This window comes from Lampetra planeri, unplaced genomic scaffold, assembly GCF_965212315.1.
Source record: "Lampetra planeri unplaced genomic scaffold, kcLamPlan1.2.h2 scaffold_1252, whole genome shotgun sequence".
In the NCBI taxonomy this organism is placed as follows: domain Eukaryota; kingdom Metazoa; phylum Chordata; class Hyperoartia; order Petromyzontiformes; family Petromyzontidae; genus Lampetra; species Lampetra planeri.
This window is the reverse complement of record NW_027613968.1, coordinates 7,863-28,596: the sequence shown is the minus strand read 5'-3', so window position 1 is coordinate 28,596 and position 20,734 is coordinate 7,863. Positions and strand designations below refer to the sequence as shown.

Sequence of the window (20,734 nt, the reverse complement as noted above, 5' to 3'; positions counted from 1 at the left end):
AGGGGAATGGGAGACGTGAGGTACAACAAAGGAATGATATGGCTGGAGAACTCGTTGCAACACTGAAGTGGTTACAAACTATGAAATGAATACTGTGGCAGCAGATTTCGGGGGCGCTGCCGTCGGCCGTGATTCAACAGAACAGGGTGGGTTGCCTCGGTGCAGCTGTTCCACTGTTGACATCGGACCACAGCACTTCCTCTCTGGCAACGAATGTGGCGATATTACATTTCACCTTCTTCGACTGTCCCACATTTTAAAATAGTGCAAATGTTCCAAATCATGCAGTAAACAACACATGCCCTCATCGGTCAGGGAGCAGCGTCTTGAGAATGTTGAAACAGAAATCCGTCGTTAAAGTTACTGACATATAATTATAGTCCATTACTGTTCCATACTCTATATGGTGGCTCGAGCCTATTTTACTTCCCATGAGGAGCCATCATCTGATCACTTGAACTCCACTTGAGGAACGTCCGACTGCATTTCAAACCTGCCGCTCTCTTACATGGATGTTAGATTACCGCTGCCGGTTTATTTTAGCAGAAACAGAAACAACAGCTGAGACATGACGTTTTACGTGTTTCCTTTGTGTCGGTGAGGAGACACAGAAGAGCCTATCATCGGCTCTTCAACGGGGCAAATATTTGATTCAATACGCTGACTCCTGCTTGTTCACACACAACCAGCAGACAGGTCGCCTCTCACGCTTTGACCTCATGATTCATCAATCCTGCTTGACACTTGCTCCCTTTTCCACCGTGGCAGTTTGAGGGGCTCTTTAAACCTGTTTTTGTGTGTTTCAATAGCAAAAGAACAGAATGTTGACCAAATATGATGGAGCGTGCATGACCAATAAGACCTAAGAATGAAAATGACAACCTATACACATATAGGTTGGATACAGGAAAGGATGCACATATATATACACATTGCTGTATATTTGATCTAGATGTGCACATATATTTTTATTTTTATTATCTGTTTATCTCAGTACCTTTACATTACCTATGACTATTTAGCTTTTATTTTGTAACCTTTTTTATACTTGCTCTGTATTTACTTTCTTACAAATTTCTATCTAAAATAAATAGAGTACTTTGATTCTGATTCTGTGAAATGGGTTTGAATGCTAATGCGGTTTCACTTTGACAGAGACCACTCTTGCAAAGAGCTGATGTATCCAGCTGTGGTTGTTGTTGTTGTTGTTATTACGGCACGTAACTGAAGTAAACATATTTCATTGATTCACTTTGACATGTTAAGAAAACAAAAAACCTATTAAATAGTAACCTATTAAATGTAAGTTGAATGTACAGTACTTGTGAAAACGATACAAACTCCACACTGAGGAACATGTTCCACCAGCTGAGACGATCCCAGTCCTGTACGGTCTCTCTCTGGCCTGCGGAAGCAACAAGCTCTTAGAAGTAGTTTAAAAAGTCTGAGTCTGTCAGCAGACTGGAACACTGGAGGGGCACGGCTACTGGGAAGGTGAACGACTGGTTCGACCTTTACTAACTGATGACTGCTGGAGGACCGCGTGTTAGTGTGTAATCTGCTCTGAGATCTGTCGTCAACGTCCTCGTCACGTCGAAGCACACTGTCCTTCAAGGCTCCTCGGTCAAAGCTCGTTCAACGTTTGACATGCGATGCTCATTTTATAACACGGCATCACTTGTCACGCTGCTCAGCAACTCGCTGAGGAAGTCCGAGACGATGTGTAATGCAACAGTAGACGTTCCCAGATAGAGTATCTGTGTACGTGTAATTATGTAATTGTCTCATCGTGTACATTCAGACATTCTTCTCTGTGGGACATTTATTCACGCACCCACCGTCCGCTTTGTCGCCCGATCCTTTGATTCCACAGAGCACAGAACTCCCTCCAAGGCTTTTCATGGAAAAGGGGGCAGTTTAAATCCAGCACTAGAACAATGTCAGCACCTCCTCTAAACCACATCTTTGTATTGGAAGATTTGAAACGACTGACATCCTCATCCTGATGATGGTTGTGTATCTTCTTTGTTTTCCAGAATGTGAGCTATGACAACTGTGTGACATGACTGTTTTTTGTTGTTGTTGTTGTTGTTGTTCTACAACATGCGTATGTTTGCGTGTAAATTGGTGAGATCAGACACCTTCTAATTCGGAGGCTGCTCCGTCAGTGACATGTCAACACACCTTCCCTCCCCCCACTTCTCTCATACTGAAAGTGCAACAGGATCCAACGTACAGTACATGTTGCATAAGGTTGTGCTGTGTCAGCCCAGGGCCTCGCAAGATCCAGTTTCATAAAGGCTCTTTCAACCTCGTCAGAAAACGGACCCCATTTTAAACTCCCACCACAGGGCACGACTTCACGTCCGGCCTGAAAAGGGACAATGTCAAAACAAAATCATCTCCTGCTTGTAGGATCCAAGGCCAGCGGAAATGTGTTCAGAAGGAGGACGGATGTCCTGAATTTCCCCACATCCTCCCCACTCTGTTCATTTGAATATCACAATGCATGACTACTAGAATGGGCGCGTCGCTGTCATCAGCGGGATAATTGTGGCAAACATTGTGTGTTTGCGTCACTCTAATGAGCGACACCATCTCCAGGACGTGAGCAGGTCAGGAGATCGTGAGATCTGGCAGAAGATGAAGGAGCTCATGACAATGGAGTGCACACTTACTTACTTACTTACTTACAATGTCTCGTCTGGACCTGTTGATCTTCATGTTACCTGCAGCACAGGGAAAAAAAAAAAAGGAAAGGTAATTAATGTACGTCAGTAGACCAAGTACCAATATGACAAAATGAATCGAAGAACACGAATTCCAATAAAATAACAAAATATTTTAAAATGAAGCTGGGATCAAACCATTCCTCTTACCTCTGCAGTCTGAATGGGGTATTGCTTTCATCAGTTGACAATTGGGACCACTGTTAAAAGTTAATGTCACAACATCATTTGGTGATGAAACTATCTGACCAGAAGACTAGATCCAATATTGACAGCTGATTTAGATTTTTTTTTGCCTTGTACAAGATGACATTTTTGTACTCCATGTGATTTCACTGCCACCCTGCCAAGTTCCTAAAACACCCAGTTCAGTTCAGCGACCTTGTTATTCACTTCTGCATCACAGTCCATAATGAATTGAGCTGGGACAGTAATTCAAGTGGATGCTGGCTATTTTCCTCACACACCACAATCTTTTGAGCATCATTACGTAAGATCTCAACAAGAGCCTTGTTTCCTAAAAAAAAAAAAAAAAAAAGTGGTTTACTCCTGTGTACAACACTCGACCACTGCCTGCAGTGTGCTGTCATTGAGTTTCCTCACCCTGGCATGAAGTCATCAGTCTTTGAGAAGAACACTCAGTGCGGAGTAGTCTGCTCAAAGTGAGCTTTTGTTATCCAGGCTGCTGTCAACATTTGTGGCAAAGGCACTCAGAAAGAGCCATCCAAATGAATTCTATTCATCACACGTTGTCAAGAATCACGACAAGCTGAGAAGTGCCCATTCAGGTCTGCGTGCTTACGTAAGGATGTTTACGGTAAATGAAAACTTTGATATTATAAGCAAAAGGCACACGGTGACATAACCCTTGATTTGAAAACTTCTCGCACAGGAAACAGTTCTGACCTTTAACCCCTGTTGATCAAATTTTGGAGCAAAGACCGCTGGCAAAATTGGAAGTGAGTGGATTATTCAAGTTTATCTGGGTTTGTGTCCAACCAGGAAGCAGGTTTAAGTTATATGACACGGACTGCATGAGGCCAGGTGTACTGTTTCCATCCCACAACACCTTTCTTACAGTATCACATGCAGAGTGGGATGGGCTGGCTGACAGGCTGCAGGTCAAACGGAGCCTCGGGTAAGGACCGAATCAGACTGGAGCATCTTGATCCTGGGTCCTGAGTGGAACTGTTGGTGACATGAATGAGAGCTTCAAGGAGGCAGGCTGGCGCATGTGGATGTGACAAAAAACAGGACACAAACACACTAAGTTGCCAGTTTGTCGTTGGAGGTTTCACTCTGCAATCAACACATCAAAGCTCTTCTGAACAATAAAGCCTTTATTTTTTTGTCTTTCCATAGTTCAAGTTTGTCAGTCCCACCAAATGAAACGGTGGCAAAGAGTGAAGGAGTAAGAGGTAGAGCAAGTGTTCCATTCTCACTGTGATCAGCGTAAAAACTCACCTTTACACACCAAGGGAACGGCCATTCCCAAGACGGCCGACTAAAAATAAAGAGGAAAAACGAGGTGTTGCTAGCTTTCCCTTATTATTCACAATCATAAATACTCACTGACGTCTGATAAAGGTCGCACTACAGTGTAAACCCGAGGCGATGGGAGCTCGCCATCAACAGAGGCATGAACACTATTGACATCAATGTCACCGACACCGTCATCGCAGTCTCTGAACACTTGGAGTGGGGAAACGACCACATGGCAGAGGTCTCTTGGGGAGTGTCCGAGGGGGAACGAGACTCTGCATAGTACGGTCAGAAATAAGAGATCGCTGCTGCGCCTCAGCTGAAGAAAGACGCTCGATCCAGCGCTCAAGGAAAAGCACGACCGTCGTCTCCTCACAAAGAGACGCACAGAAACCTGAGCGGCTTGACGGCACGTCAGTCCAAAACAGGTGAACGACAGTCAGCTGGCCCTGTGACAATTTGTGTGTGTTTTTGTATGTGTGTGTGTGCGTGTCACACTGCATTAAAAGGAACTATCAACCACTCTACCACTCACCTACACTGCAGAGTAACGACAGTGCCATGATACATTAAAAAAAAAAAAAAGAGAGCGATAGTATTTACATCTTCAATACATAAATTATTTCCCCGAACAGACTGTATGTCGAAGGCATCGCTGGGAAAACAAACAACCAGACAAACAAAAACATAAGTGCCTCATATGAGAAGACTAGATGCTCCAGGATGCAGGAAGCAGAAACAAAGGTATTTTTGAATTCTGCCAAAATAAAACAACACAGGCCAGAGTCCAAAAAAACAATTAATGCAGTAATTTCATGAGAGTGATTTCATAAGATGGCACACAGAAAGAGCAGCTAAGAGATTGATTAGGTGTCCCCTGAACACTTCGGGTAGTATCGACGGCAGCGCCGGATACGACTGTCGCACTCGAGAGAGACGAGGAGCACTGACAGGTCACAGATCAAACCAGGTTCAGATGACGCCCCCGCCAACACATCCAGGAAGGATTGGCAGCGCTTCCCTGACAATGTGACCTTTGACCTTTCTCCCTGTCCGCCGTGTTTCCCTCTCAGTCTTTCTCCCCACCCACCACCTCGCCCAGGCCAGAACGTGGTCGTGCAGGTGGACCCGATGCGACCTGACCGATCAGGCTCCAGTCCGGTATCATTCACACTTGTCGACCGTATACAGTATCAAAACTCTGGAGAATGAGGAAAAACATACAACGAGCGATCAATACACAACATACACGTTTAAAGGTTTGCAGATGCAATTGGCTGGCTCTGTTTGTAGTGGGGAGGGGAGAGAGAGAGAGAGAGATCATCGGGTGGGAAAACAAATCAATCTCAGTTCATATTTTCCATGTTGACATCGGCACACGCAGAGCGCTCGGAGGAGTCTCCAGTTTTGAACATGAGTTCCTTTTACCGCCACTCTCCTGCTCCAGTGCTCCTGTCAGTTGGTGGGTGCATGAGAGTCTGTCATTCCAGTGGGTGGTTGTTGTTTTCTTTGCTTTTTTAAAAAAAAAAAAAACGGCAGGTCATTGGTTCGTTTTACAGAGCGGTCCCCACCTCTCGGAGGGGGCGGGGCCCAGAGGGAGCTCCTCAGTCATCCAGGATGACCTTGACAAAACTGGCCACGTCTGTGTCTTTGGAGTCATGCAAGGTGAAAAAAGGGTGTTTCTGCACGAGAAGGAGGGAGTGAAATGTTAGAGACACATGGAGGGCTGAACAATACCTGAGCTGGTTGTGAAGTACACACAAAGCCCCAGTCTGGGGGGGGGGGTTTGACTGGGTGAGACTGACCTCATGTGGACACGAGCAAGAATGCATGAAACAGCTTCACAGAACAAGCAGACCGATACTGGCAATGTGTGAGAAAAGAAGAAAAACACAACTCACCATTAATTCTGTGTAAGCTGGTCTTTCATTTGGCTTCTTTCTTAAGCTGGAACAAGAAGAAAATACAGCAGTGGTTTAATGTACTTGTTAGTACTAGTACCCTGTACACCCATCCAAAGTCCACAGAAACTGGGCCCTGTACTTTTTTTGTTGTTGGTGGTGAGTAACTAACAGACATGTCCCTCTCATGCTTCGATCATTGTTAACACTCATGTTCCTAAACGCAGCAGAAAACAAATCCTCTCCATACGTTGGGGCTGGACAAACAGAATGAGGAGCAAGCCGAGATCCATCAGCGTCCAGTTTGAGGACAAATTTAAACTGACTCACCTGCAACCTGACGGTTCCCAGCTGACCTGAGGCTGATTCGGTGTGAATACACTGTCACAATCACATTTACATGACTTCAGTGCATCATTCTGGTCCATTTTGTTATAATCTATATCAAATGCTTAGTAAACAAAGCTTGGATGTGGACAATCAGAGCTGTGTGTTTGTGTTTTTGGGTAGGTTCATTCATGTATGTCACACTGAAAAATAAGACGGGGGAACACGGGCCGACGTACGAGACCCGTAACAGATGAAAAAAAAGATGACCCTATTTGTGTGTGTTTTTGCTTCCTGGGTTCTGATTCTTATACCGGTCATGCTGCTGGAAATGTGAATTTTTCTTGGAGATGAATAAAGTATATGTCCTTTCTATCTATCTAAGCAGGTGAATAAATGACAAATGTAGAGGAAATACTGACCCCTACTGGGCGTTTGGACATATTACTATCAGCGAATGTGGATGAGTATTGGTTTGTGCATGCACAAGTATGAGGGCTCACCACTGAGAGATGAAGTCTACAAACTCTGGTGAGAAACGGTCAGCGGGCAGCTGTGGAGACGGCTCATCCACCACCTGCTTGAGCTGCTGGAACGGGGTGCCCCACGAGTCGTAAGGGAACTTCAAAATGGCCAACTCAATCTAAGAGTCACAAAAGGCAGTTTAAGACACAGAATGTGGAACAACTTTCTGACTCCATGTTGGATTTTGGTCATAATTTGGTGCCATAGTTGCAAAATGGCAAAAATTCAGTTTTCTATATATTTCACCATTTCTAAGTAGGTTAGTCTGTTGGTTAGCATTCCCCGACAAAGCGCTGCGCTGCTGAAAAAGACATGGATACATTCATGACAGAAAGAAGAAGAAGTCAAAATGCTCACCAACACAAAGCACAGGAGAAAAGGAAAAAAAAAACAGGAAAGAAAAGAGGAAAAAAGCTATGACGTAACACCAAGCTAATATTTACATTTTGATGTTTACCATCAGTGTGAGCATTATCTCAAATAAGCTCCGGATAGAGCTAAAAACATGGTTGTGTGGTGTGTTTTAGTCACTTAACTACACCGTGAATTGCAGCTTGAGCGAGAACACGCTAACTGGAAAAACAGATTGATATATCCCACTGTTGAGACTGTGTGTTGGTAGGTAAAGTCATTTGACTCCAATCTGTACACAGCTGGATAGAGTGTTTTCACACTTACCATTGTGATACCGAGGACTCCATATGTCTGACTTCACACTGTAGCCTTTCTGGTTGAGGTCGGGGGTTGATCCTCTCAGGCTGCAAAGGAAATGAAGTGAATAACTATATCATTATATATTATTACTATAAATTATTTGTATATTTGAACCTCGGTCAGGATTCATCAGTAAATTAAAAACACTCAAAAGAAATGAGAAAAGGAATACATGTGTACGCTGTCCTCCTGAGTCCTCATTCAAGTACGATTTTAGTGTTTCAACGGCACCCATGGTTTTATTAATGGGGTCTAGATTCTGAAATGTTTTCTAATGTGATGACTTCTTCTGTTCTAAATCTTCTCCCACCCCCACAGGAATCTCTCCCCTCTCTCTTACCCGCCATGTAGGGCTTGCAGCCTGCATCCATTGTTTTGGCGACAGAGTCCACCAGGTGGCCACTGATGCCAAAGTCGCACATTTTCACTTGACCCTGAGTGTTGATAAGAACGTTGGAGGGTTTCACATCTGCAAGGAAGAGTTATTGGAAGAACGATGAAGAAGAGCGCCATAAACATCAGGGGGACGCTGAGCAGCCAGGAGCGTTGGGCAGGTTACCTCTGTGTATCACTGACAGGTTCCTGTGCAGGTGCTCTAACGCCTTTACAATCTGAGGAGAGACACCAGCAAAATGAGAAGAATGAATGAATGAATGAGCAGGGAGAAATGGGTGCTGCAGATGATAAATTGCTGAATACAAGTCCACAATGAAAATGTTACTACTCTAGCTGAGGCATCGTGGGCAAAAATCCAAGAGACCCCCCCCCCATCGATTTTAAATAAACCACATTTTCTCCGTCGACATTTGACTTTTCAAAAAAAACCTTCTGCCTTCATCAAATCTCATTATTTCATGACTTTCCAGTGTTTTGAATTCCATATAAACCCCGAATACAGTGATCCAGAAATATGTAGAAAGTATCCGTTTATTGTTGTCACATTTATATCAATGAAATGGAAATAATGTGGCTAATTTAGTCACATGATGCCCATTTGTAACTGTGATGTTTCCAGAGAATGAACAGCTGGTTGTGTTTTCACACGATTGTTTCACAGAGTATAATACATAGGATGGCACATACCGCTACTGTGATCTTGCCCAAGATGTCCTCAGGGATGGTTGTGCCTTTCTCAATAACCTTCTTATAGAATTTATCCAATGACGTGTCCATCAGCTCCATACAGATCCAACATCTCCCTGACAACAAAGCCAGTGTTAACGCGTGCTTGGCAGAGAACTGCATCATTAATACACGACTGGCCTACGAGACCTCCACCTCTCTGAAGAGGGCGCCATAAAAGGTCACAGTGTAGAAACAGTCCACCGTCCTCATCGAGATGTCCAGGTCCATCAGAAGCCTCTTCTGCTCCAGCGTGTTGACTGTGGCTCGAATCCTCTGCAAGCACAAGCATTAGTTCACTGTGCTGAAAGCAATGATCTACGAATTCTCTCTGAAATGGCCGGTGAGTATTTTGGAGGATAAGGAGGGAGTGAACTAACTGCAGATGTGTGTGTGTGTGTCGCTTGTTGGACATTCATGACCTGTGTAGTTTTCCCTGAGTTAAGACATTATTTCCTCCTTTTGGTTTTACAGTTAGCTTGACTTGTTGGATACAAATCAGATTAGAATCATACAGGAAAGTCTGCTCCCCGAATGTCCAATTTATTCAAATGTTGACTGAACTGAAAGAATACAAATTGACTTGCAACAACACATTCACTGTGATTGCGTTCAAATTCAGACTGACGCCAGCTGCTCAGACAGTAAAGGAGCAATTCACAACCAAACCTAATGTCACATGACAGGTGAACTTTCACCTTCACAACACTGTAACATCCAGTAAATCTGATCCTATTGTCTGCACGTCGAGCTCACACGTCATTCATCGATGAGCTGTATTTTAACACAGTGTATTTACAGAGAGGACAAACCAGGGACATTGATTAGCCTGTTCTCAGCGTACCTTTACAGCCATGATCACACCGCTGGGCACGTGTCTCATCTTGTCCACTACCCCGTACGCTCCCCTCCCCAGTTCTGCAATCTGCTCCAAGTCATCTGCCTTCACCACAAAGTTCTGGACAGCAGGGAGAGACATTTTAGTAAATCGGACTTTGAAAAAATGGAGAGCAGCGGGTCTCAGAGGAGCACAGAGTCGACCAACTACCTGGTCTCCAATTGTGACGCAAGCTTTAGAGTCGAGATCTCGAGGGGGCCTGAAATCACATTTACGGCAGAGATTTTTAAAAAAGGCAGTATGTATTTCCTTTCAATGTCTTGCTAGAAGCCTAAAACACACTATTAGACAAGTTGTGCATATTCTTCGATCGATCTAGAAGACTAACTTGGTGCAGATATAATTCAGGTTGTTGCTTACGCTGCGAACTGCAGGTGGGGGCTGTGCAAACACTTCTTTGGCCAGCTTCAGCCCGGGGTTCTTCTTCTTCCCTGGAGAAACAAGATGTGAGCACACGATTTGCATCTCCGCTGCAGGATGTATCCACAGTGATCAATACAGCAGTAAGAGGGACTTAGTCACTCTTCAGACCATCACAAAGATCACGTTCCACAACAGAGAAAACTAACTATGAGCCACCCTGCTTTGAGAGCGAAGCAGGAATTGTGTCGAGATGCCAGGTCATAGTAGAGTTCTTCTGTACTGGTAGGGACCCAGATTGTTTCCAAAGTTACAACATTATTGTAGTGTGTGATTCAACCTATAATGTAATTGGCACTTCAATCAGAAGAGGGTGATCTACGACTAATTAACATGAAGGAGGTGAATCCAGCCTTTTTTCTATTTTGTTATTAATTGAGACCAATGCTAACATTTTTTTTTATTTCCTCCATTATCAACCCCCACCCCCCAGTATGTTGAAAAGTAATCTGTGCAGCTCTGGCAGCTTCCTGCATTGGATCACTGACAGCAGTTCATTCATAAACACGGTTTACCAGCAGCCTCTGGGACTTCCCATAAGGGGCTGCAAGTTGCTGCCAGAATGACACAACTACCCGGTAATACACAGGAAAAACAGCCACTCTTCGGCATGCAATTCAGTCTGTTTGCTGCTGCTGCTGCAAGGTCAACCGAAACAACAACAAAAAAAGAAAGAAAACACTTTTCTTGACCTTTATCTGTGTGTGCTTGGACTTGGCCAGGTTTTCCTCTACTGGGACAAGATGAGAAACAGTGAAGAACAGGCTGGTTATTTCCTGTTCCAGCTGCATGCAGGCTCGAGCCAGTCTGCGTAATTACCCCAAACCAACCCCACCCCCCCACCCTCCAAACCCGCCTTCTGACAGACGATGCAACTATTAGATAGCTATTTAAACAAATGCAACTTGTTGGTTTTACACTAATATTGGTAAGTACCGTAGGGTTGTAGGTGCAATTCAATGAGTCATAGTTTGGAGGAAGTATGCTTCGGTAAATCCCCTTTGGTTACACAAAACTGGAAGAAAATTTCAATTTGACAATGATTTCAGGCTTAAAACACCTGAAAAGCTTCATTTTGGGCTGCTGAGGCCTGAAATAGCTCTGCAGTATCAGACAGAATATAGTAGTCTCATGGGGTAGCAAGGAGATTGAAGTGTGATTTACTCACACATTGCACCGTTAAAAATAGATTTTGCGTTTCCTCTGCGAAGGATAAAGTTAAGGGCACTCAATGCCTTCCAATGACCTGACAAATAAGTCAGCCTTTTGTTCCGTGGAAGAGAAGCAGGGTTGCACAGTGGTGCAGTGCAAAAACAACTGACATGCCAAAGCTGTTTTTAAGCTGTTGGATATTTAACAACCTCCTGCTGCAGGGCAAAAAAAAAAAAGAAGAAGAAACACAATCTTTTTTTTATACTGGGCATTACACAGTCATTACATACAGTCATTTTAAGGCTGAGCAAACCTGTCTAAGGTGTTCATGTATTTGAAAAGCTTTGGGCCCTTTAAGGTGGCGTGCGCGTGCAGTGACCTTACGGCCGGTTCGATGGCTGGGAGATGACACTCAGCCAGTCAGACGGGTACAGCCACTGAAAACACAACTGTCAGGACTCTTTGGGAAATATGATGTCACTTCTTTTGGCCTCCATACTGCTCACCATCCTATTAGCTTCACAGAGCAAGACCTGCCTGGCCCCCTGAATTTGGGACACAATAGTCCCATGACATCAGCCACAGCTGCAGGATATCAAAGCAGATGAGTGCAGCACAGGAAAACTAAAAATGCAGGTGCACAGACTGCAGTTTCACAGAAGACATCATCAGTAACATTGTTAAACCAAATGACTGATCCACAGAAGCAATTGCATTGCTTTAATTCATATTACTGACTTGTGATAACTGAATATTTTTGCACAAGACCTGCTCCCAATTCACTGGAGGATATCTCAAATTACAAATTACAAATTAATTTATCACTGCTAGCATAATGTCCAGACAGTTACATTTTATCAACGGTGTACTTTTCTTCCACACAGAAAAATAAAGGAATTGGTTAAGGATTACCTGATAAGCAGAATAGAGGCCTTGCTATCAATAAAGCTAAATACATTTTGTAAAAGAAAGAAGCTTTGTGTAATAAAAGAATATAATTTGGGGTATTATATTACAAAGGTCCTATACAAATACTCATGCCTCTGCAAACTGGTGCAGCACCACAGAAATCCAGTCATTAACCATAATGGTGAAGAGGAAAATATCCAGAGTGCAGTTTTCACATACGTAGTGTGAACAAGAATTTCAGGATTGTGCAGGAGATCAAAGTGTCAATAGCTGTGTGGCAAGTCACCATCAGGAAGCCTGAGAGTGGGTCCATATACAGACAATGATGACTCATGCACAGATTATCTTCCACCCGCCCTATCAGGGCTGCTAGGGAGAACCCAAGATCCAAACATGCCTCAGCAATACCAACTGCAAAGGCTTCATCCACTCCAGCCTTGGAGTGAGTAGAAGAGGAGTAGAAGAGGAAAGTAAAAGAAAAAAAAAAAACCTCACTCCTGACAAATCGGACCCTGCCTTGGGTGCACATTACACTCAGGAGTGCAGAACCTGTGTAGCAGCTACAGAGTATCTGCTTGCATCCAGTGAAGTGTCAACAAAGAGGAGGCACTAGCTATTGGTGCTGCAAGTCAAAACATGCCTCGGTAGGCCAAAGGCTGTGATTGCCTGAGCAGCCAATCTACACAGCCCTCTCAAAACAGTGTGTACTCCCCGTCCATGGAAACGCTAGTATGATTGTGTAACAGCACAAGCGGTGAACTTGAAATGTAAATTGACATCATCATGTCACGCCGTGTGTGTGTGTGTTGCGTCGCAGAGGAGGGACCTTCATTTTTCCGAGGTGTGTATCTTATTCAACAACGTATTTACAGAATCACCATTTAATACAAGTCAATGTGACGCCTGTTTTGAAGCACAGGAAATACATCACTTTACACGGACGCGGCTCTTAATTGGTTTTGTTTGTTTGATTATTTGTTTGTTTTTTGCGATCACGCAAAAAACAAAAAAAACAAAAAGAAGGACCTGAAGCATCGATGAGTCATGTGAGTCCGAAAATACAAACACCTGCGTTCCCACTGCGTTCTGAGAGAAACTTCACTTCAATGTGGTCTTTTCTGGGAAGTATTGTGCGGTCGTGAAATTTCAGTGAGCTAACAACAATACGCCGCCTTAAATAAAACGAGCAGGCAATTTGGCTAAAAACAGCCCGCATTTAGAAATATATATGGGCCTTGTAATAGCAGATTTATCTACAAAAACTTAAGATACCGGGGTGTTTGTAGATTTTGGCAAGATAGAGACAAGAGAGACATGCTGGCTAGCTTCTATTTGCCCCTCTCATACATGCAGCTTTCCACCTGGCAAGGTTTCTCAAACACAGCTAGCTAAACTTCTTCCCCGCTAACTGCACATCGTTGTGTAAGTAAATGCATTTAAAGAAGCGGCGTGGAGCTAAAAGCACTTACCTCCTTTAGACAGAGACATTTCCCCTTTGCTTTGATGAGGGGGAAGGGAAGCACAAAGACTTTTGCCTTTTTTTTACTCCCTCCCTCCCTGCATCTACCCTTACAACCGCTCAGGATCACTGGCTTGTCGTGCAAAACTAGCAGCGAGTAAAAACAAGATGGTTCGTCTCTGTGCAACCGAAGAGCTTCAATCAACAGCTCGAACGTTCCAGTATCGATTCACGACCGAATGCACAACTTTTGAATAAAGTCAGCGCGGGCTACAGAGTTCGAGTTAGTTTGCTAACAAAACCTGCACTTTTAGGGTGGGCAAAGTCTGACAGCTGAAGGCTCCAACGACGTGATGACGTATTTCCTGCCTCACGCAACGCATGCTGGGAAACGTATGTCTTTCACCTGAAATACACGGTTTCGACAATTGAAAGCCACACATGCTGACGCACATTTTAAATTCTTTAATTAGTGTTTTTCTGGGTCAAAATTACACAACTGTAACGTTTCTATTAATGCTAGAAGCTATTTAACAATAAATAATAATAATAAGAAAACAAAACAAAATTTGCAGAGGGGGAAGTCTAAATGTTTCATGTAAACTACTGAACACAGATAATAGGACTGCACTTCAATTTACACCATTTGCAATGTAAACAACAAACAGATATTCAAAATTATAATACATTCCTAAAATAAAAAGCACCAAAACTAGTCTAGGCATAGACTTTAACCAGCTAATAAATTCAAGGAAAACCGACTACAATACCAGAACAAATATATCGTACATGAAATGTACCTAAAATAGTGTTAACCCCACCATCAATTGTGTGATCATCACAGCTAAGTCGTTAGGTTTGGAGTATGTTATTTTATCGCACATCTTCTTGGTAAATAGTTGAAAGAGAAAATGCAGAGACGAATCAATAATTGAGAAATCACATGCCTGATGTATCAACATATGCAGTGATATGAATGTACTTTGGAATATGTGCATGTGACGGTGTGGGTGGATAACTGATGGCAAGGTCACATCAAATTCCTGCCTCTATTTCCTAGCAACAAGGAGGGTATGGTATATTGGTTTTATAACAATGTGAAGATAGAGGGAGCTGTCAATAAGGTACTCTGATGCACGGCGCTGCAGGTCGGCATCCACCAAGAAATCCCCGGCCTCTTTCTGTGCTTTGGTGGAAGTTGTAAACATGGCGAACCACCACTTTTCCTTGCTGTCTTGCCATCACGATCACTGTCTTCTGGAAACTCACACCAGCAAAGTCCGGACTAGAAGTGGCGGGTGTAACAATGATGCGTGGACGACCTCCATCCGTGCGAGTGGGCTGCATAGCACCCAGCTCAGTGTATGTTACCTTGCACTGAGAGGGAGCCAGCGAGGGGAGAAAAGGGCATTCCATGTCACCCTCTTACTGGAGTCATGGCCACTGGGCCCAAGCTGGGTCTGGAAGCTAAAGCTGCGATCATCACGAGTGGGGTTATTGATGACCCAAGGGGAACCCCAGGAGGAGGACAGGTAGTTGCGGGGAGTGAAAATGCTGCAGTTGACATCAAAGTACTTGGCCAGTTGGATGGGTGAAGCAGAGTGGAATTGAAAAGCCAGATACAGGAGATCACGAATAGACTCATAATACTTAACCATGAGCGGGGATTGCTTCTGTAGACGGAAGAGATACTGAGGGGGGATCATGCCATATCGAATAGCCTTCAGGGCTGTCTCCACCGTTGCACTGATAGGCTGGTTCTGGCTGATCCAGTACTCCACGGCCTCATAAAGCTCCAGCTCACTCTGTAAAATTAGATCAGAGCGCTGGAGCAGGGAGAGGAGCAGGTCCTCACTGATGGATCCCCATTCCTCACTCTGCAGCACAGAGGACAAGTTCCATGACAGGTACTGCAGACAACTGTCCCGCAGGGACATGTCCCCAATTTGTAGTGCATAGTTGTACCAACCAACCACATGACCAGTGGGGGAATCGCTAGACAGATGATGAGTCATATATTGGGTCAGACCTTGCTGCAAACTCCACACATGATACTTGCTGGCCAGCTTGTGTAGGGAAATGGCCTGATCAAGCCGCAGGGAAATGTCTCCACAGTACAGATACCTGCAAAAATAAAACAATAAAAAAAAAAGCTTGAATAATTGCATGAAGTCGTCTGAGTGGTATTTCCACATAATATACAGTATTATGAAGTTTGTCGGAGTCACCAAAAGACCTACACTGTTCTATTTTTGCCCTCAAAAGCAGGTGCTGTGTAAAATCTATATCACAAGACGGATCTTTTCACTTCTCCAAATAGAGGGGAGCGTTCCAAATACCTTTAACTGGAACAAACACACTCACAAGCAACACTGCAATATCTTCTATTGATATAACCTGATGAACCGAAACAACATCATTAAAACCTGAGTCACCCTCACCGGACAAACTTGTCAAAGACGGCCGCGCAGTCGGGCGTCTCCATCAAAACAACGGCACTGTTGTTGCGGCTGAGCAGCAGTTCCTCAAACACGTCACTCTGTAGAGTGAGAACCAGGCTGTGGGCCTGGATCACCTTCACCTCGTCTGTGTTGATGGTGTGCACACGGAGAGTGACATCACTGCCATTCCCAGCGGCCAGCAGTGTCTCCATGCGCTGCACCAAACTCATGGAGTGATTCAGCACGGTGGCACCGCTGTCCAAAGCCGCCTCCTGTCTCAGGGCAGCTGCAGAAAAGAAAGTGGGAGATGGTGGATGATGGACTCACACTCAAACCTGTGCACACTGAGAAAATTGACATGACTGGCCAGATGCTGATAGACGTTGCGTTTTTTGTTTATTGCTTGTTTGAGATTGTCCAGCAGAATTAATTGGTGTGGGATTTTCTATCTAGAAACTTAGAAAAGTGCTTCAGTCTGACCAATCCACGACTGATCATGTCTTGCAAAAGCAATTGCTTCTGTGGGCCTTTTTGAGCATATAAGAACAAACGGCACATAGACACACATAAAAGTCACAGCATGACAAGCTGCTGTTTCCATTTTGCCCTGCCATCACCAGCAGCCACCAGCAGCCTTGTTGGCCTGCTACTGGGGTTTAATGAGACACAGAGGGGCACAGTTGCCTCCCTAGGATACTTCACAGTTTTCATCTTGCTACTACAATCCTCTCTTCAAAGTAACCTTTTCTTTTTTTCCAATTAGACATCCAGAACGCTGAGGCAGCTGTGTACCATCCATAGATTCTGTAGCAGAAAGAATACTTAAATCCCAGGGGGAGTAAAACAAAAATCATCTGTTACATGAAACATTCTGAGAGAAGTCAGATGTATGAATCAGGAAGGACTGTTTTGTTCCACTCAACCCGAGCTGAAAATATCAGATAAAACATTTTCTGAAACATAGTGTCTTTTGCTCATGAGTAATATCAAATGAAATGTAATCTGACAAGTGAAGGACTACGGCCTTCACTTGTTTTTTTTTTTTTTTTCCAAATCTATTCAAGTCAGATCTTCCTCAAGAAGTAAGAAAGCCCATTCTTCAGCGCTTTTACTACATTATTCAGTCGGCACAAAGCCAGACAGCAAATGGACTTGCCTCTCTCTCCCTGCATCCAGCAGACAGATAGATGAGGAGATGAGTGGAATAGATAAATACCCATCCCCTGCCCCGAGGCTCCGCACGAGACACACATTCATGCTGTGCCCTACTGCCCACTGACAGCATGGGGGAAGCTGGACTGAAATAGAACAATACAGCCTCCCTTACAGTGGATGTAATTGGAAAAATAAAGATGCAAAAGCCAGATGAGCCTTTTAAAGCAATGATAAGAAAAAAAATCAACCCGCTATTTCCAGATGTTGCCTTACCTCCTCTAACTGTGACAGAGTGGATTAAGAAGAACAAGATGCCCACACAGACCCTGGCAGGGATCCCTTGTTCACATGAGCGTAACATATCTTCTGTTATTCCCTGCCTCTCTTCTCCTGACCCTTCCTCTTGCTGCTGTTGCGTGCAGAAAGGTGTGCTGTCCCGTGTGCGCTGCCTGGCTCCCTGTCCCACACTCTTTATGTAGGACGCTGGCCTTTCCCTGGCGCATCTCACAACCCCGCGGACTCCATTGATTGGTGGAATCTGGCAGGGGCGTTGCTATAGCTACAGCTTTGATTTTGAATTTCTCCCTTTTGGATGTTACATGGTATTGATCAGCGGCAGCGGGCCAGCCAAGTTCTCAGCTTAATGTGTTGTTGTTTTTGAGTTTAAGTCAGGGGGGAGGACATTGTTAACAGTCGATGTTTTGATGACAGGACATGCAGAATGCAGCTGATCTTTGGACAAGAAAGTGTTCAGGTTAAACAGAGCCAGTGCCATATAATTAGCAAATTAATTACAGTTGACTGCCGCTCAGACTATCATCCAAAAGTAATTAAGGTTTTAATATGTGTGATCAGCTGCAGGCGATCAAATCTTTATAATCCATTTATGGCCTTGGTTTTTCATTGGAGAATAATTACTTCTCTGGAAGCATGTTTATGTAACTAATGAGAGGATCGTTCCATCTGTAGTGGGTCTGCTCATCTATTTACATAAGTTAATGTTGATAATTAAATCCACATGCCAATCAGGATTTATCACCTCACATATGGAGAACTTGCATGTGTTGGTGTTATTTTTGTCCTATATATGTTTTTTGTAAATTTTACAATGTAACATTACATAGATGTGAAAATGTCATCAGGTGTGAGAGCAGATAAACCATAGAAGAAGATATGGACACATTCCAGGAGGATGTGGAGTTAATGGTCAGTAGCGTGCAGGGGAAAATATGAACCACAAGCAGTAATCAATATGAAAGTGAGCTAAAGAGCCACAAAAGAGGAGAGAGTGACACATCAGGGAATAGCTTACATGCATGATGTAAGTTTCACTGTATAATGGAGATGACCTCAAAGAGATGTTTCTAAAAATGCTTTTACTCACTAAGCTGTGAGCATCGATCTGTGAGTCTGAAATAGGTCAGTCAATACTGAGATCCTGGTAAAAATCTTCCAATATTGATCTAATATTAAAAATTAAATCTATATTAGACCATCGGCCAATCGAGCTGTTCATACAAACATTCTAAATTGGGATACATGGCTCCAAATGTACCGTGTCTGCTGTGAGATGGACAAAGACAGCCATGATCCCAGAGAGAAGTGGGTTGTGGTGGAGCCCCGGGCACAGCCAGTCTGCAGGAGCGTCCTGTGAAACCCTGAGCCACTGCTATGAATAACCTGACAGGTTCTCAGAGGACAGCGGTTTGCTGAGGTGCCCTAATGAAGCTCGCTGCGACAAACCAAACAAAAAAAGACAACACAGAAAGGGGGGTTGCACAATTACAAGACTCGCAACTAACATCTGTATTATAGCGTCCATCATCAGGGTTTTCACTGTGTACAAATACACATTTCTCCATCCGTCGTGCCACTGCACATGCCTCTGGAAAAGCCACGTCCTTCACTGAGGTCACATTGTTTTTCTCCTTTGTGATCAGCACCTATTAAGAACCATGGGACCACAATGCAAGGGGATATGTTTTGACAAGTTGCTGGATTTGTATAGTACCCCTCAGGACGAGATCCATTGAGGGATCGATGCACCACAGGAGGCTCCATCACGCCGTATAAACAGGACGTTTAATACAGGCTGAACGCCAGCTTCAGAAGGTGTCCTGCATGACCTTACTCATGCTGAACCCTCAGGGAACCCACCCCTAAACTGCAACGCATTACACAGTACACACAGTATTGAATGCATGCACGTGTTAAATATACAAAAATAATCCAGAATACTTTTCTGCATAGTGCTATTACAACTTCTCTTTGGACAAAGCATTCTAAATAATAATATGCGTGTGCTGCAATACTTAGGTTGTGTCTGTTGTTAAGTTATTAGGTGACGCTGCCTTGGCTTTTAGAATTGAAACTGCCGACAAAAACCAGTGACGATGAAGACATCAGTGAAGATAATATATTTATACATAACTTTCCTCTCAGAGACTTAATTCGCCTGTGAAAAAGACAAATTATTGCATCGCTCTAAATGGGTGATGAATGAAAGCAAACCCCCCCCAAGGCCCTCCAAGTCCACCTTGGCAGTGAATTGCACTGTAATAAGTATTAAACGATTATATCATGAAATTAATTATAATATTACTATTATATTATAGATAATAACCATGTAATGATTTGATGAGTATGTACTCACACAGTACAGGACACCGTAATCATCGTGCATTGTGGATACAATCATCTGCATCCTGCTTTGGCTCTTATTCCCTCAACTTTTTCTTTTCACTCCTTTGCATTGACCCCCTATTTTAAACACAGTGTCAGACGGTAGATAGATGTTCAGTCCGGCGTTTCAGCAAATGTTTGATTATATTATATTATATTAAACATTGGGCTGTAAGAGCTGTTATGGTTTCATAGGAAGGCCTTAATCAGACCAGTAACAAGATCTATTTTGTGTGATTGGATTTTGTTGTCAGTGGGAAAACACAAGCACAGGCTTTCCACTTGGTGGCGCTGGATGCATTGTCTTAAACGATGAAGCTCAAGAGAATGCTTTCTCTGTGTGAGTGTCTGCACAGGTCACACTAAACGGCATATACAGGAGTTATTTTACATGTAAACAGTGAAAAGACAGCTGAGAGTGTGAGTGTGTGTGTGTCAGATAAAATACCTTCAAGGAATCAAACTGCACTAATCTCATTATGAACCAGCAACAGTCATTAATCACCCTGATCAGTCTGTATGATGAACTGACGCAGGGAGGTGACTCACTGGAGAGGTGAGTGGCCTCTTTGTTTGGATCTAAGCTGCATGGAGCAAATAAGTAGGCTGGCTCTTAATCTCCCAGAATATGCAAAGCTGTGGACTCCAGCGAGGTCCGCAGCAGCTGACTGGTGAGTGGTTGAGAGTGGTGAGAAAGTTTTACCTGCTCAGGAAGGAGAGACACCGTGTCCACCATGGTTCAGTAACCAGAGGAACAGTGGGCGGATGGAGGGCTGTTCTTTCACCAGGGGAACACACTAGGGCGACGGTAAAAACCT

General features: G+C 43.8%; 2 protein-coding genes across 2 annotated transcripts; both read right to left on the bottom strand.

The window, feature by feature from the left end:
• Positions 1-5,815: 5,815 nt before the first annotated feature.
• On the bottom strand, positions 5,816-13,667 carry LOC144738999 (dual specificity mitogen-activated protein kinase kinase 6-like). The gene is given in 13 exon segments (XM_078622011.1): positions 5,816-5,893; positions 6,113-6,158; positions 6,943-7,082; positions 7,643-7,657; positions 7,659-7,714; positions 8,019-8,147; positions 8,238-8,289; positions 8,762-8,873; positions 8,946-9,076; positions 9,645-9,758; positions 9,849-9,896; positions 10,059-10,129; positions 13,649-13,667. Coding segments are annotated over 13 exon segments (1,011 nt in total).
• A 1,020-nt stretch (positions 13,668-14,687) lies between these two features.
• LOC144738998 (BTB/POZ domain-containing protein 17-like) lies at positions 14,688-19,295 on the bottom strand. The gene is given in 6 exon segments (XM_078622009.1): positions 14,688-14,816; positions 14,818-15,008; positions 15,011-15,762; positions 16,080-16,365; positions 17,508-17,728; positions 19,246-19,295. Coding segments are annotated over 6 exon segments (1,629 nt in total).
• Positions 19,296-20,734: the final 1,439 nt, after the last annotated feature.